General features: G+C 54.8%; 2 protein-coding genes across 2 annotated transcripts; one reads left to right on the top strand and one right to left on the bottom strand.

Annotated features, from left to right (window-relative positions):
• Positions 1 to 1498: 1498 nt before the first annotated feature.
• Positions 1499 to 3367, bottom strand: BZA05DRAFT_403285 (uncharacterized protein). Its single transcript, XM_051484180.1, has 4 exons — positions 3056 to 3367; positions 2902 to 2969; positions 2415 to 2806; positions 1499 to 2363 (listed from the first exon to the last, which is right to left on the bottom strand). Exons 1-4 carry the CDS (start codon positions 3303 to 3305, stop codon positions 1820 to 1822), a joined length of 1254 nt encoding a protein of 417 aa, XP_051338037.1. The 5' UTR covers positions 3306 to 3367; the 3' UTR covers positions 1499 to 1819.
• A 9845-nt stretch (positions 3368 to 13212) lies between these two features.
• On the top strand, positions 13213 to 15496 carry BZA05DRAFT_91283 (general substrate transporter). The gene is made up of 8 exons (XM_051488789.1): positions 13213 to 13436; positions 13593 to 13778; positions 13876 to 14033; positions 14093 to 14162; positions 14231 to 14604; positions 14667 to 15004; positions 15055 to 15193; positions 15242 to 15496. Exons 1-8 carry the CDS (start codon positions 13390 to 13392, stop codon positions 15436 to 15438), a joined length of 1509 nt encoding a protein of 502 aa, XP_051338036.1. The 5' UTR covers positions 13213 to 13389; the 3' UTR covers positions 15439 to 15496.
• The last annotated feature ends 1131 nt before the right edge of the window (positions 15497 to 16627 follow it).

Raw genomic sequence — 16627 nt, 5'->3', positions numbered from 1 at the left:
ACTAGCACCTGGCACGAGCGTTGAGCGCAGCTTCCTCGCCGCAGCGCTGGGCCCATCACTCCGTTAGTTAGTCCGCTTTGCCGCAGCGCCAGTAGATTTCCCAACCCACCTCTCGGCGCTTGGTGCAAGTACAACACACACATTCATGCACGGTAGATCACTCGACTGAAGCCCGGGATGATGTCCGATGATGTTCGACCCGGCCTGTTGCACCTCTATTGCACCTTCCCTCCCGGGCAATTGGGATAAGTTACCGGGCTTCCGGGTCGCTGGGCCATCGGAATTACGAAGTCCCGAGCATTGATCGCCGTGAACGCCGTGAACGCTGTGGATGCCGGACACAATGCCGGCTCGGCTGTATCGGCTGTGTTGGCTGTGTCGGCTGCGTAGTGCTGTGTTAGTGTGGCAGGACAAGCGACGGGTGGTGGCTGTATTCCCAATGTCGGTGTTCCTGATGTTCATGTTGGGGGCCGATGGAGTGGGAGAGGGAGTCCGTAGTTCTCCCCGGCCGGCTGGGTACTTATATACCTACAGGTATAGTAATATATGCAGGCACCGCCGCACCGTCGCACCGGTAGCATTGAATCATCGTCGGAGGCGAGGAGCTCTGTGGATGGTGGATGGTATGTACCCTATATTGGTATGTGTGACGGGAGGCAGCGAGGCAGCGAGGTTTCTACGGGTTCTACGGGGGATGTGGAGGAGGAGGAGCTGTCCGTAGTTCTCCCCGGCCGGCTGGGTGCTTATATACCTACCTGGTAATAGGTATAGTAATCAATGCAGGCACCGGTACCACTACCGGTATCAAAGGTGACTTTGAATCTTCGTCAGAGAGTTGGAGGCGAGGAGCTCGGTGGATGGTATGTGTTATATACTCAGGTAGTTTGGGTACTTAGAAACATCATTCACTCTCTGTAGCACTCTGTAGTACTCAGTAGTACTCTGAATAGACCCATTAAGCGCATCCGCCTCCACGATGAATAGCAGCCACCAACCAGCGTGCTTGGAATGCAACAGCTCTCAACGCTCATGAGCCTTCGGACGCTCCACTTCCTCAGATCTACATAGAGTAGAGTAGAGTAGAGTAGAGTAGAACCCACTCGAGCAACCCCCCCTACCTAGCTCCCGTCAGCAACATGATCTATCACCCTCCTATTCACATCCACATCACATCCCCATCCCATCCACATCCCATCGGCGTCCGCATGTGGGATGGAACTGGACGTGTGTACAGTAATGATCTGATAAGGTCGAATTAAACAACCAAAAATCGACGTCCGCATCCCTCTGCCCGCCCCACCACGCCGACGTCATCCGCATACCCGTCCATGGTTACAACGCGACGTATGTACACACCGATCATCGCCGCCACTGACGCATCCGTTCCAGCGTCTCCAGATTCCAGTCCAGTGGCCCGGATAATCGGCCCCCTAGGTAGTCTTACAGTCTTACAGGTCTAATATAGCGACCAACATCACCGGTGGCATCGGAGGAACTACATTCCTTCTGTTTCAGACTTTCAGACTTTCAGCCCCGGAAGTCCCGGCTCCATATGTTCGTTCGTTATCGGTACATACTTCTACATACCAGTCGTGAGTGCAAGTGAAAAGTATTTACATTCCCCGCTTGCTAGGTAGGAAGAAAAGAACATGAAAAAAAATGCTGAAAAAAATGCTCGGAATGTCGGTTAATATGTACAGAATGTAGCAACCAAAAGAAGCGTTAATATGGAAATGAAATGGAAAAGAAGAAATGGGGGGCAATATAATACATTAAAGGAAATAGACATTTGGGGTATTGGGAATATGGGGGGGTATCGTTATCTAACAACAGCCTTGGGCATGGGACTCAACCCGTCCTCCTTCCGCACGCTCCCGCTCTCCTCGCTCAGTCGGGTGACGAGCCGTTCATCGCTGCCATTAGGCCCCCGACTGCCGCCCTCGGCCGAGGTCTTTGTCAGTGCGGGGCTCTGCGGCTCTAGCGGCGGCTCCTTGTAGTCGTCGAAGCCCCGGGATACGTCCGGCTGCTGCAACCCGTAGTTCTGCATGCTGACCGCGTCATCCTCGACCTGGTGGATGTCGTGCGTGACTTTGATGGAGCGGAGTGCGAACGAGTTGCGGCGCGCGATGTGAGAGCCGTCGCGTGCGTACGTGTCGCCGCGGCTGCGTTCGCCGGTCGAAAGGAGGAGGCGCGGCGCGACGCGGAGAACGAGGGGTTTGATCACCGGAATGGACGTGCATAGGATTCCGACAGAGGTCTCAACCATGGCCCATACCGAAACGTTGACCATGTTCCACGTCGGGTCGCCATCCTCCATGATGTCGCGGAGGTTGACAGGGCGAACGATGCTAGCACCGACGGCACTTGTGGATGTCAGTAAGGGTGCGGATTGCGGATTGCTCGTGGCGACTCACACTCCTCCAATCAAAAACACCCAGAGCAGCCCCAGCTTCTCCTTCTTCGACAGGCGCGCCTTCAGGATCATGGGCACGGGCAAGAGCCAGATGATCAGATCGGTAAGGATGTTGACGGCAGCCATCGGGTAGTAGACCACCTGCGGCGGGAGACAGACACCGCCGTTGGTCTTTGCGTCTCCCTTGATCTTGGTGAAGTAGTACTCGGGCGTGTCGCACTGGAATGCGAAGAGGAACACGTTGGTGACCGCGAAGCAGAGGACGAAGATGAGCATGCCGCGGACGATGCGGCGCATGACCACCGAGGGGAAGATTCGCTGTAGGAAGAGGAGGAGCGAGATCTTGACGCAGCCGAGTGACGTGACGTAGAGGATCTGGCCGATGTAACTCATCTGCGTAAAACAAATCTGCGTGAGCTGACTGGACCGGAGCTGCAATCACTCGCGCGACGACGACGACGGGGAGCGAGAACGGAGAAAAGACTCACGGTAAGTGCGACATTGCTATCCTCCGGCGATATATCGTATGTGTGTTTTCCGATGCCGTACTTGACTCCTATAACCCCAATTCCCATCAGCAACCCGGCCCGCGACCTACACCACCACCACAACCACGACCACCGCTGGAGCGACATAACGCACCAACACCATGCACCGCTGTAAGTCCGATCAGGATCGCGGTTGCCAGCAGGATCCACCAATCGTCCGAATGCATTGCGCCGAGGATGTGTACACGCGTGAACAATCGCAGGCCGACGATGATGAGGGTGACGGCCATCATGATGAGCTCTGTGAGCAGCAGGGCATATCCACGGTATTCGGCGACGTAGCCCGGTTGACCGTAGTTATCGGGTAGTCTGTCGTTCTCCGCAGGAATGGGCGTGGGCGCCATTTCTGTCGTCGTCCTTCGTCGCCCTCCAGTTTTTTTTTTGTTTTTTTTTTTTTTGTTTTTTTATTCTTTCTTGCTTGGGGTTGTCGACTGTCTGGCGATGTCCAAACTGAAGTCGGGCGGGCGGCGGGCGGGGGGACGAACAAGCAAGACAGAAAAAAGCGGGCTTTCCAGGAGAGGGAGGATGGAAAATCCGGGGTCAGAGACGATTAAGAACCAGACAGCGGTAAGTCAAAGTAAGTGGGGTGTAGTAATACGAATAGTGGGAGCATCTAGCAAGCAAGCAATAGGCAGGCAAGCAAGAAGAGAGCACTACCGACGAACAAAGGGCAGGCAAGCAAGCAAGAACTGACTGACACACCATCAGCACCAGCAGCACTTCCACTCCCACTTCCACCACCCTCCACCTCCACCTCCACCTCCACCTCCACCTCCGTCGGGTCCTTCGGGAGCAGCTGCAAGCTGGTTGCACTTCTTCGCCGGCCCTCCAGGATATCAAAGGATGATCCTTGCCCCCATGTTTTTCCCCCTCGTTCGGTGTGGGGCCTGGGGAGGGGTCTGCAGCGTGTGAAGCTGGTGGTGGGATCGATCTTCAGGCTGGTGGTGGTGCTGGGTGGTGGTGCTGGGTGGTGGTGGCATGCAAAACAGAGAAGAAAAAAAGCCCAACAGGTCTGGGGGGCTGTCCGTCAACGCATCGCCAGTGCTCGCCACACAGGACAAACAGGACTAAACTAGGTGAGCAACTTTTCTTTTGGTTTAGAACTCAGAAGCGATGGACGATGGATGTCGCAGACTCGCAGCGCACTCGCATCCGGGTCAACTCGTTAGCGGCTTACCTACTCTGGAGACTAACCAGAATAGAGTCTGGAGATGTTTACTGCCTCTAGACCGCTTCTAGATTTGACCAAGCAAGCGCAAAACTGATCTCCTGCGCCAGCCGTAAAAATAAAATAAAAACGAACAAAAGAAAGAGGAACTCACCCTCTTCCCGGTTGTAAGCAGAAAGACGAACGCGGTGAATAGAGTTGAGTATCGCTGTGTCTCGTTCGCGTCTGACGGGACGGCGGAGTAGAGTTGCTGGGACCGCCGCCCCGCCGTTCCCATCCCATCTGGCACCACCTCACAGGCGGCCGGCCGAACGAAGCCAGCTTGTCCCGACCCAGGATTTCTCGCCCACAGTGGCGACTCGCGAGAGCACTCTAGTGGTTAGAGTACCGCCCGCCCGGGAAAACAGCTCGCCGCGCCGAGAGTGATCGCAGGTCCCCGGCCACCCCTTGCCCCCTCCCCCGCCCCCCCTCTCCCCACACACCCCGCAGAGGGGGGACTCGACTCGTCCGTCGTCTATGCGGAACCCCGCTTTTTTATTTTGTTACTATCGCACGATGGGCGAGTAACACGAGATCATCCATCCATCGCCTCATCTGAGTGCTGGCCTGACCTTGCAGATAGGCACTTGGTAGATATTATCGGATCATGGCTGGAAAGGCTTCCGAGTTCTACTTATGAAAAACCGACCCCCTTCTCCCTGGCTGCAGACCGCAGCACAAACTGCGGTGATGGCGCGCTTATGTTCCGCCCAGTCTCCAACCCGGCGACCCCCCCCCCCCCCCCCCCGATGGGCGCCCACGCCGACGAACTCGAAACAAGCGCTCCTCGTTGAACAAAGGCTGCGCGGTTCTACATATCATACCGGTACCTTCCCCCGTTCCCGAGAGGACGCCGGAAAAAGAGTGCGATATGCACCTATTTTCGCATGGAATGCGTCCGTGCGGTCGGCAGAATGTTTACGCACCTATGGGTTGACGGCAGTGCGCAAGTGAAGATCGGGGTTTTTGCTTTTGCTTTTTGGAAGGGCATTTCCGGCCGGTGAACATTCAATGCCCGTTCTCACCATGAGCTGGAGAGTTTCCGAAGACCAACCATCAATATCCCCCTTTTCCGCGCTGTTTGGTATGGGTACCGGTGTGTACGGTAGACCACTCAGCCACTGCTCTACATACCTGGTATATACGTCTTTTGCTCTCCACTCGTACCCACCTACCGTATTTATCTACTCGAGGGCCGGGACTCCCAATGTGCAAGAATCATCTCTCTTGGACCGTCCAAGACTCCAAGGGTACATACTCTACATAGCATAGGTATCCATACCATACTAGTATCACCATCCTCATTGCTCAAGCTTCCTGTCCCAATGTTCATGCCTTACGAGTTAGTTAGGTAGGTAGCTTAGGTTTCCAGGACCCCTTAGGGCCCTATTAGACCATCGAATCGCAGATTCGCGCGTCTCCCGCCGATCAATCATTGAAACATTGATCCTCGAGCTCATGGAATCATACCTAGACTCATGGAGTTCTGGCAGTCGATATCGATAGGTAGCCATAATCCATAATCCATTATCTATTATCGGCTCCGTGTCGTGGCCCTCGAAGAACATAGTCCTGGATGACGTGCGCGCTCGCACGCGGCTGCGGCTGCGGCTGGCCGCTGGCTGCTCCTCCATTCATCCCAAGACTCCGAGTTCCTTCCCTCCTTCCTTCTTCTTCACCCTCGTTTCTGTTTGCGACGAGAAGAGTTTTCACGATGGTTTTTACCGCCTCCTCCCGCCAGATTGAGCTCGAACATGTGATACTCGTGACAAACTCCCCCTCAGGTATGTATGTACCACCTGCTTGCTTATGTACCAATTACCTGCTACAAAAAAGCATCCCGTCGCCTCTGTCTCTCTCTCCCTCCCTGCAAAGATCCGGTGGAAGGGATGGTATGTACTTATGCATACTTGGTTACCCCTCACCCAAACATCCGCAGAATCGGTAGCCACTTTCCCGCCCTCCGCGAGTCCGCGTGGGTCCGAACCGGTAGCCGGACAGCGCTTCTGCAGGCTGCAGAGCTGGCCTCATGGCTGGAATACAGAGAAGCTGGCAGAGAACAAGAATCGTTTGCATGGTGATCGGCAAGTGCAGCTGTTGTGACCTGTGTATGCCGTAGTATTACCGGTATAGTAATAGTAATAGTATGTAATCATCACCGAGCTTCGGTATATACGGTATGTCCGGTATATACCTACCCGTATAAAATGAACATACATACCTAACATCCTCTACCGTACCGTATGTGCTCTACGCAGAACCTCGTGCTATGCCCATACCCGCCCCCCAGGCGGGACCTCACCATCTTCCGCATGCCCACGTTCTCAGCCTCAGCCCTTTTCTCCCCTGCGTTGCCGATTCTCTCGGGCTGTAGAACGGTAGAACAGTGGAGCCCGTGTCACCTCGGCGTTGCCGGTGTTCGAACTTCGAGGAACCGGGCTTTGGCTCTCACTAGGTCAAGGCTGTGGCTCAAGCTGAGGTTGTAGGCAGAGTACCTGGCGAAGCAACCAGGGCCAATCGTTGGATAGTTGGATGGTTGGATCATTGGATCACCGCATCGGTTGAGGATGAGACATTGAGAGTCGAGACATTGAACCATTGAGACACGCTGCTGCTGCTGTCTTTGATAGCGCTGTGTCGCTCGCGTGTCGCTCGCGGAAAAACCCCCCCGTATTCACTCTACATACTCTACATTCGGTACGTAAGGAGGTACGTAGGACGTATCATACATAGGAGTACTCCAAGGACGTTTCAGCGTCTGCACTCGCTTGGTCCCCCGATCTTAGGCGGTTGGAGGCCGGGTGGGAGCGAGTGGGAGCGATTTGGGAGGAGGTAGTTACACAGGAGGTGGTGGAGGCTGAGCGAGTAGTAACGATGGACGAGGAGCTGGTGGTGGAGGAGCGAGTGGGAGAGAGTGGAGAGAACCGTGCGGATGCGCGACGCAGGAGGTACTTCTATATCTATCTACATTACAGCTACATCTACCTATCATACCTACTGTACCGTACATCGTGAGCCGGGGGCTCGCGTACGGTGAGTGGGGGGCATTTAGAGTACGTAGGCCAGTTACGTGGAGAGCCGGAGGCTTTGGGCTTTTGGCTTCTGGAAGCTGGAAGCTGGAGCTGAAGCTGAAGCTCGCGTGCACCCTAGTTAGACGACGTCCCTGCCCATCCTCTGCCAGTCCGAGGCCCTGAGACTCCGAGACTCCGAGAAGCGCGAGACGGCTGGTTCCTGCCCTGGTTCCTGCCTGCCCTGGCTGTCGTTGTCTCGGGAACCTGTCCTGGCTATCTCTGTGGCTGTGTGGCTGTCCTGGACCCTGTCTGTCTCTCTGTCTGTCTGGTCTGGCTGGCTGGCTGGCTGGCGAAAGATGTCTCGACACACGGCCATCAGATCACATCTCACTTCAAGTTCAACGTCGTGCATCCCCCTCCCCCCCTCGAACGAATACGAAGAACCTGAACCATGAACCACATGGGACACGGGAGGTGCCGTATGATGTCAGATTTTAGAGTATGCATATGGTAGGAACAAAGTTGTTCTGTTCTGCAGCGTTCAAGAAGGGGTGAATTTGGGGGTTCGAGGGCGGGCGGGATTCGGATTGCGTATGTGTGTGTGTCTTCAGTTGGAGCAAGAGAGCCAATAGCCACCACCGGTTCGTTGGAGAATTGCTTTTGCGCTTTCTTGTCTTTCTTTCTTGCTTTTCTTTGCGCAAAAGCTAAAGCCTGCCAGTGCCTGCTCACTTTGCTTTTTTTCTGTTTTTTCTCGAAGGCCGCGGTAAACGGTACGGTACATAGCGGGCACTGGACATCTGCACTGATTCTGCAGACTGCAGGACCCACGAGAGCGAATGAACCAGCGAACGGACTCGAAGCATGAATGATGGGGGCGAAAGAAAAGCACTCAACTTACTCTACTGCCCACGCGTCGCTACCGAGCATACGGTGGTGGTGGCATCCAACGCTTCCAACCCATCCAACCCAACTTCGAGAACGTTGAGAACGTGGACAACGTGGAGAGAAACGTGGGTGCGAACCCATATGCGGATCATTCTGTCGACTGTATGTATGTACAATACATACTCTATCTACTGTCGGTAGGTAGTACGCGGAAACGATAAATGCCGACTTCTAGATCTCCAGAATGCTTCTCCAGACACCTTCTTCAAGCCACTTCATTAAACGTGCTTGCTCACCACCGCACCGGCGCACCTCGAATCCCGATGCCCGATGCGTGGAGGTGGAAGTTCGAGCTGCGAGCTTTGGGCTTCGAGCTTCGAGCTTTACGGTGTTGAATGGTGGTCCGGGTTTGGGTCATGCGTGTCTGCGTTTCCGTCCGGCCAATTCGTAAATCGTGGGGATCAGTGGGGATCAGTACGGCTTCAATAATGGAGATACTTAGACGGGTCTTGCCCTATACTCTACCCTACCCTGAGTACTCTACCTTGTGCATCCAGTGCACACTGCTACCTATCAACATACTAGCAGTACATAGCAGTAGCAGTAGCAAATAACCGCGACAACCATCCAGGGGGACAACCATCCTGGGGACCAACCATCCCGGCGAAGACGAGGAGGAAGAGGGGGGAGAGTACAAGCTCGGCTCACATGCACCGCCTCCCCCCCTCCCCTTCCTCCTGCTTGCTGCTGATCCGTAGCGGCTTTGTTCTCCTTGACTCCGAGTATTCCTTGGGGCGACGGCGTTGCAAATTTCCAACAGGTACCAGTTATCTAGATGCCTACATACGGACGGATATATGTTGAAGCGGATTATAGGAGTCTACAGGCCTTACTGCCTCCTAGGCTCCAGGCCACAGGCACCCAGCCCCAGACTACCCAGCCCACCAGGCTACACGAAGATTCCTGCGTTGGACCGTTGGCTGTGGGGGGTGGAAGGTCAATCCGTCGCCCGTACCGTTGGCACATCATATGTACGAGCTTAGTCGGCCGGCCGAGTGAGATATTTCGCAGGAACTCTAAAGATGAGATTCATATTCCGTGGCCGCGTGAGATGTAACTACATATTCCGTGGCCGCGTGAGATGTAACTACATACATCAGGTACATACAGATCATACGGGGGCATTACTCTAGGTACGTATGGTCTCGATTCCGTGGATCGTGGGTCATCAAGACGTTCGAACATGGAAGGCTCGACTCCACCGCTCGCTTCCAGTATTACTCTATACCTGCCTACTATCCAGTACACACCCGGTGTCGAGTACCTATTCCCGCAGTGGTCCGTATGTAGCAGCCCACAGCCGTCTCCGGGCGTTCGGTATGTACGAACGTCCTTCGCTTCTCCATCTCCATGTGAAATTCCAGTAGACGAAGGCTTCTACTCTAGTTTTCGAGGTTAAATTGGAGAGATAACGCCACGATACGCTAAATAGTCAAGCAAGTGCTGCTTTGCCCTCATACGGTAGCGTACGCGTGGTATGCTGGCGCAGCCAACCCCAAAAGAGTACTCTTCCTACTCTAATAACCAACGAACCCCGGCCATATCCGACGTGGTATCATATCATATGCTGGCGGTAACTCCTTCTTCCCCTCCCCCAGCGAGCGAGCGAGCGAGACCACGCAAGCGAGCGTGTACGGGCCTAACCAGGAGAGTCAATCGATTCCAGCCCAGTCCCGGCCCAGTCCCGGCCAAGTCCTGTGGGGATTGCGGAGGAATGTGGGAAAGCGGGGAAGCAGTAGATGAGTGGGTGAGTGATGTGCCGGGACCGGGGAAGGAAGAAGGGAAGGCTGGGAGGGAAGCGGTCAACGGGTTGGACGGACAGGATTCGGTTTGCATGTGTGTATGTGTGAAGATGTATGTCATAGGTATGGATGATAATATGGACATGCATTGTCGTTCGCATCAGCACGCATCAGTGCCCGCATCGAGGTGCACTTTACGACACTCTACAACACTTTACGACACTTCACCCACGTTGTCGGCTGCTACCGTAACGTGCTACCGCAGCCATTATTCCTCGTTCCTCGTGGAAGGAGAAGCGAGCGAGAGAGGATTCAAGGGGTCCACGTTGCGATGTGTCTTGCATGTCTGTATGTAGGCTGCGCGGGAGGGGGGGCGGGCAGTTCCCCCCTCCGTCCCTCCCTCCCTTGCTTGCTTGTTGGGTCCGAGACTCTGAGGAGGAGGAGGTGGTGGTGGTGGTGGTGGTGGTGGTGGTGGTGGTGGCAATGGATCCTCCCAGCCCACTTCCAGATCCTTCAGCGAGAAAGAGGGGCTGCGGAATCGTGATTCGTGAGCTACATGCATAGAGCACACACATATCCACCTGTCAGGTGCCACCGACGACGACGACATCGTGAGCCGTGTTCCCAGCTTCCAGAACGGGGAGTCGTTGCTTCTGCTTCTGCATATGATATGTTGATATTGCCTGACGCGGAACCGGTGCATAAGGCGAGATGCGAACGCCGTGCTGTGATGTGATAACTGCGTGGGTAACTGGGATACTTGCTTGGCACGCACTGTTGCTTTGCTTTTGCTTTTGCTTTTGCTTGGCTCAACGCGGCTTGGCTCAATCCGTTTCGAGAGTTGAGAGGTGAGAGTTGAGAGTCGAGAGTCGACATCGGACAAGACGCCGAGCCATTGTTTGCATCCCCTCCACCCGATACCTACTTGAGCATGTTACACTCGAGTACCGTACTCTACACAACTAGGGGGTTCCATTCTACTCCATAGTACCTGATGCCACTGATCCAAGCAGAGCAGAGTCGAGTCGAAACTGAACCAAAGCCCCCAGTGGTGAAGGCATGTCGATGTGGATATCGATGTGGATGCTCACCGGGCACGGACATGAACATCAAGACCCACTGGCCGGTCAGGTCACTGTCAGCATGCGAGACGTTGAAGCTGAAGTTCCCGAGCTCAATCCATTCGACCAATCCACTCGAAAGTCGAGATCGACGGAAAGGAAAGCCCCGGATCAGGACCGTTTCCTTCTTCTTCGCTTCCCCTTGGCCGACTGCGCGGATCCGAAACGAAAAAAAAACTCTCCAGAGTGCGCGGTGCTTGGGCCCTAGAAATCTCCGATCATTCGTACCATAAGTTTACTCTACTCTAATCTTCATAGTTACCGGTACCTACCTGGTATGATTTCCCTTCCATCTGTAGATGAATCTCCATTCTCGGCCTGGCTTGGCTGGTAGGGAACGCCCACTGCCCATATGTATGTAACTCGATGGCGGGTCAATCGCCTACTAGGACGCTACCTATCGATTCTTTCCAGGAAGAAAAGAGAAGCCCCTTCTCGTGTAGGGAGGCAGGTAAACAACTCCCGTTGAGAGTCGTACGGTAGCTTCGACTTCAGATCGTTTTACATAACCACTTCATAGTCAACCGCTAGTTGGCGGCAGCGGAAACAGGCGGTGAGATGAATTGAATTGGAGGCCTTCGAGCGGCGGCCTGGGCATTCAGGGCTCACCTCTACTATCTATTCGGAGTCGTGACCCGCGCCTCGACTCTCGAGATCGATCCTACTAATATAGCATTCACTCTATATACGGTCCCCTTAACTAATCTAATAGTCAGAGGCAGCCGACCAACTCCAAGAGAGTCCCTTGAACTCTTCGTACCGGTATCCCCTCCACTCCGTGAGCCCCATTCGGCCGCTGGGACGGGCGGTCAGACTTTCGCCGTGCAGTCCAGATCGACCTCGCTGGGGGTACCGGACTTTTGCAGTTGCAGGATCTGAATGTACTCGGGCACCATGGAGTACCACCACCACCACTACGCTTCCACGTAGGCGAGACGTAGGACAAGACGAGACACACCTCGAAGGCCGAAGGGAGCATAGAGGTGGACTGGTATTGCAGCTGCCATCGCCCATCCCATCGCGCAGGAATGTGATGTGATGTTCCATGGTTGTGGTTCTTTCTTTGTCCGGTTCCACGATTCCACGATTCCCCGATTCCCCGATTCCCCGATTCCACGAAATCCAGTCTACGCAGCGGCGGCGGCGGGTGAGCTTGTGGCATGTGGCGTGATGGCGGCGGCGGTGGCCGTGACGGTGACGGTGGTGGTGGTGGTGGTGGTGGTGGTCTTTGTGATATGTGTGCCCTCACACCTCTCGGAATCAAGGGATGGGATGAATGGGATGGGATGGATGAGAATCATGAGATGGATGCCATTGGAATACCGGTATCGGAAATAATCCTGCCCAGTGCCTGTTCGTTCGTTCCCAAGCCCAGCCCAGCCAAAAGCCAAAAGCCAAAAGCCAATACTCCGACCCCACATTCCTTTGCGGCGCGAACCAATTGCCTCGAGCCCAATCCAGCCCAGCCCACCCACCCACCCACCCACCCACACAAGCGGATCGGATACGGAGTTTCCTGGAGGCGGTGGTGGTGCTGGTGCTGGGCAACTGGGCGTGAATCGTCTCAGATGATCACGACAATGGCCCAGCTGCTTCGAGCTAGGCTGCCACTCTACTCCAGTTAGGCGGCATGCAGGCATTTTTCTCGTTTCTTTCTTTCTTTCTTTTGCCCTGGAGACCCTCACAAGGTAGAGGTGAGTAGGGTCTGTACTAGAGTACATAGAGTATCTAGAGTAACTAGCACTGCACTATTCGTACAGTACTCGCTCTGCACCACCTGGAGACAGTCCGCAGACCGACCGCCGAGCACCAGGAAAGTACTCGTACTTCATACAAGTTGCTCTTCACTCTCCACCACTCTCCACTGCTCTCCACTCCACTCCCTCCACTCTTCAGTAGAGTGCTTTCTCTACACACACCTCTCGCGCACGAATACTCACATACACATGCATACCCAGCCAGCCCTTCACACTCCCTTCAGCCCGCATTATTTGACACCAAGTCTCAGGGGTGGTGTGCTCGTGCTCTGCTGCTGCTCCAGAGTCTAAAACCCCCACAATCCCCTCGCTCCATACATACCAGGTATCTATCGTTCGTGCGCCATCCGCCAGAAAAAAGCGGACGAAAGCGTGTGCGTCTTTCCATACATACCGTACATAGAACAAGTGTAGGCTTCCGTACAGTACTCTACATACACACCTAAGCTCTCCCACCTCTTCCACCTGCAACCTCCCCCCCTCCCCCACCACCCCCGGAGGATCCGATTCCATACCATACCATACACTGCGACTCCCCCCGACGGATCTCTTCCTCCTCTAAGGTCAACCACACCTCCGACAGGAATACTCTCCGGATCGAACGCATACGTACTACCTACGTACAATCACACAAGTACATTCGAGATGGGTCAATTACTGGTGCTTTCCCTTGCGGTATCTGCAGGCCTCGGGTATGTTTTTTGGTTTCCTTTGTGCTGGGCTCCATCACGAAGGCGATGAGGGAAGGGACGAAAGGAAGAAAGACGAAAAGAAAAGAAAAATGGAGGAAAAATGAAAACAAAAAAAAAAAAAAAAAGACGACATCTTGCTAACAGCTAGCTCTGCAGGACATGTCTTCACGGTTACAATTCCGGCGTGATATCCCACATCATCGCGAATCCACATTTCAACAACTTCTTCGGGACCGAATCAGCTTCGCCCATCTTGGGCGCCGTGGTGTCGGTATTCTCGGGTGGCGCTGTGGTTGGGTCTGCGGGGAGCGGGTTTCTGCTGGATACCTATGGACGGAGATTGTATGCGCGCGTTGTCCTTCAACTCTGATCGGCCAGGCTCTCAGCCTGGGACAGTCTATGGTCCACCACGGCTGACTTCGGTGTGATCCCCCAACAGTACAATACAGACTGGCGCTGTGATATCGATCCTGGGAGTCATGTTGCAGGCGTCGGCCACGAACCTCACCATGATGCTGATCGGACGCATCGTGTCCGGATTTGCTATCGGAATGATGTCGGTGGGAGTGCCCATATATCTGTCCGAGTGCGCTTATCGTACGGACTCTTTCTCTCACTGCCCCAGAGATTGTATGGCTGACACTCGGGGGTGACAGATACTTCGCGAGGCTTCTTGACGGGTTTCTGTCAGCTCATGATCTTGATGGGCTTCGTCGCATCGTCATGGTCCGATTGCCCTCGCTCTGCGCTCCTCCCCCCGCCACCGCTACCGGAATGCTGACCTCCGATATCAGGGTCGGATATGCCGCGCACAACGTCCCCAACGCCGAAAACAACGCCTTCACGTGGCGGTTCCCGATCGCGATCGCCGCGATTCCCGCCGTCTTCATCGCATTCGCCCTCCAATGGCTCCCCGAGTCGCCGCGATTTCTGGTTCGCCAGGGAATGACGGAACAGGCTTACAAATCCATGATGAAGCTGTACCACGACGGCACGAATCGCGAGGTTATCCAGCGGAGTATCCAGGAGATGTCGCTGCAGTGGAAACGGGAGTGCCAGATCATGCCGGCGATGAGCGACTGGGTCGTCATGTGGAAGGTGCCCAAGTGGAGGGCCAGGGTGCTCAATGCTATCCTGCCATCAGTGTTTACGCAGTTGACTGGAATCAGTGGGTCACCCGGTGGCGGTTGCGGGTTGCGGGATGGGCGGGGTGCTGACGGTGTGGAATAGACATCATCACGTATTACCAGAACCAGATGTTCACGGGACTGGGGCTGTCGGATCGGGGCGCGCTCAGGTTTACGGCGCTGTACCATACGGTAGCTCCGATTGCGATCATCGTCTTTATGCTCTTCGTCGTCGACAGTGTCGGACGAAAGAAACCGATGCTCTACGCAACGCCGTTCTTGGCGATGCTGTTCATCATCTTTGCGGTGCTGAGCTCGCACAACCCCGATGGGACCAACAAGTCGGCGTCCTCGGCTGGAATCGGCATCATGTTTGTATTCAACATTGTCTTTTGTATGTCGTGGGGTCCGGTTGGCTGGACATATATGAGTGAAGTCATTGTACGTTTTTTCTCCCTCTATCTCCGGCCTTCGAAGCTAACCCCGCGAAGCCGCTGCGCATCAGGGGCAAAGGAGGCGCCCTCGCCGTCGCCGTCGGAAACTGGACCATGAACGTCCTCGTCTCGCAGATCTCTCCGCAAGCAATGGAGGCGATCACGTGGAAATACTACATCGTCTACGCAGTCTTCAGTGAGCATCCCGTCTCCTGCCGTCACTCGCACTGCTAACCGCTTGTAGTGCTGATCGTAACCCTCCCAACCGTCTGGTACGCCGTCAAAGAGCCCAAAGGCATGTCGCTCGAAGCAATGGACCAGCTGTGGGAGGAGCCAGAGAAGCCGGCGACAGCAGACTCGATACATAGCATCGAGATGGCGAAGCGGCGCGGGTTCTCGTCGGGGCCTGACACGTCGCTTGGTGGCGCGAGTCGGGTGTAGTCAAAATTTCCTACCGTTTACGTTTTATCTCCGAGAATCTTCGATATCCCTTTCGGTACATATTAAGATTTTACGAAAGCTTTTTTTTTTTTTTTTTTGGTTGGGTTGTTTTCATCTATCTGGGTCGGTTTGGTTCAAGGGTTGGGTCTTTCCTTTTTTTCTTTCTTTTTTTTCCTTGTTCTCTTTGCGCGTGCGCTCGCCGCAAGATATCCCCGTCCCCCATCTCGTCCGGTCTCGTCCGGTCCGGTCCCGTTCCGTCCAGCGATGATACCTCAAATCCACCTCTTCCCTCCCTCCCTCTCCCCGTCACGGCTATATCTGTATTCCCCCCCCCCCCCCCCCCCCCCCCCCTATGTATACCCAAAAGGACGATACGATGGAATGGGCCGACAATATCATAATAAAGTTAATGAATATTCTCACGCTTCGTCTTGCTATGAAGTAGGTATGTAACTATGAGGTACCTACCTCATGACGGTGAGGAGTGAAGAGTGGGGGCCTAAAAGAAAGAAAAGGGACCATCCATCATACGCGTCGCAACTGCGCGATTTATAAGACAGAGATGTGTATGTAGGTGGTTAACTCCACCCACCCCCGTTATCACCAGCTTTTGTAGACACTAAAAACGTCGAGTGGTACGCCCGCCCCCATACCTTCGACACCGGTGCCGTAGGGGTGCCGCAAAGGTGCCGGCCACTCTAGGTATCATACATACTACGATATTTTGCCGGCGCAGTGCAGTGCAGTGCATGTGGCGTGAAGCGAGCGAGCGAGCTCCACTGTCCACTGTCCAGAGGTAGAGTAGAGTAGAGCAGAGTAGAGTAGAGGGGCATCCGAGACGAGACCGCCCCTTGATCTCGCCGTCAGCGGAGAGGGCGAGAGGGGGATCCACCCATGCCGAGCAAGGAGGTACGTAGAGTGACTGGTATACGGTATACATCCGGGCCGCGAACGTCTGCCGAACTGGCCGGGTGCTCCCCTTTTTAAGGGTGTGAGGGTACGGGGTGGGGTGGGGGAATGACGGGGAATGGGGGAACGAGGAGAATGGGGGAGCGAGGAATGGGGGAAGGGAAGGGGAACTGGGGAATAAGGGGATGGGGAATGGATCGCATGTGATCCGATCCCTGGTTGCGACAGGGCGGCGGACGGGGGAGGTTAGGCGCAGGTAGGTAGGCAGGCGGGCTGAGGC

Source organism: Tricharina praecox (genome assembly GCF_024521635.1).
Source record: "Tricharina praecox strain CBS 144465 chromosome Unknown BZA05scaffold_18, whole genome shotgun sequence".
NCBI classification, from domain to species: domain Eukaryota; kingdom Fungi; phylum Ascomycota; class Pezizomycetes; order Pezizales; family Pyronemataceae; genus Tricharina; species Tricharina praecox.
The sequence above is the reverse complement of the archived record's forward strand: the minus strand, read 5'-3'. Positions and strand labels throughout refer to the sequence as shown.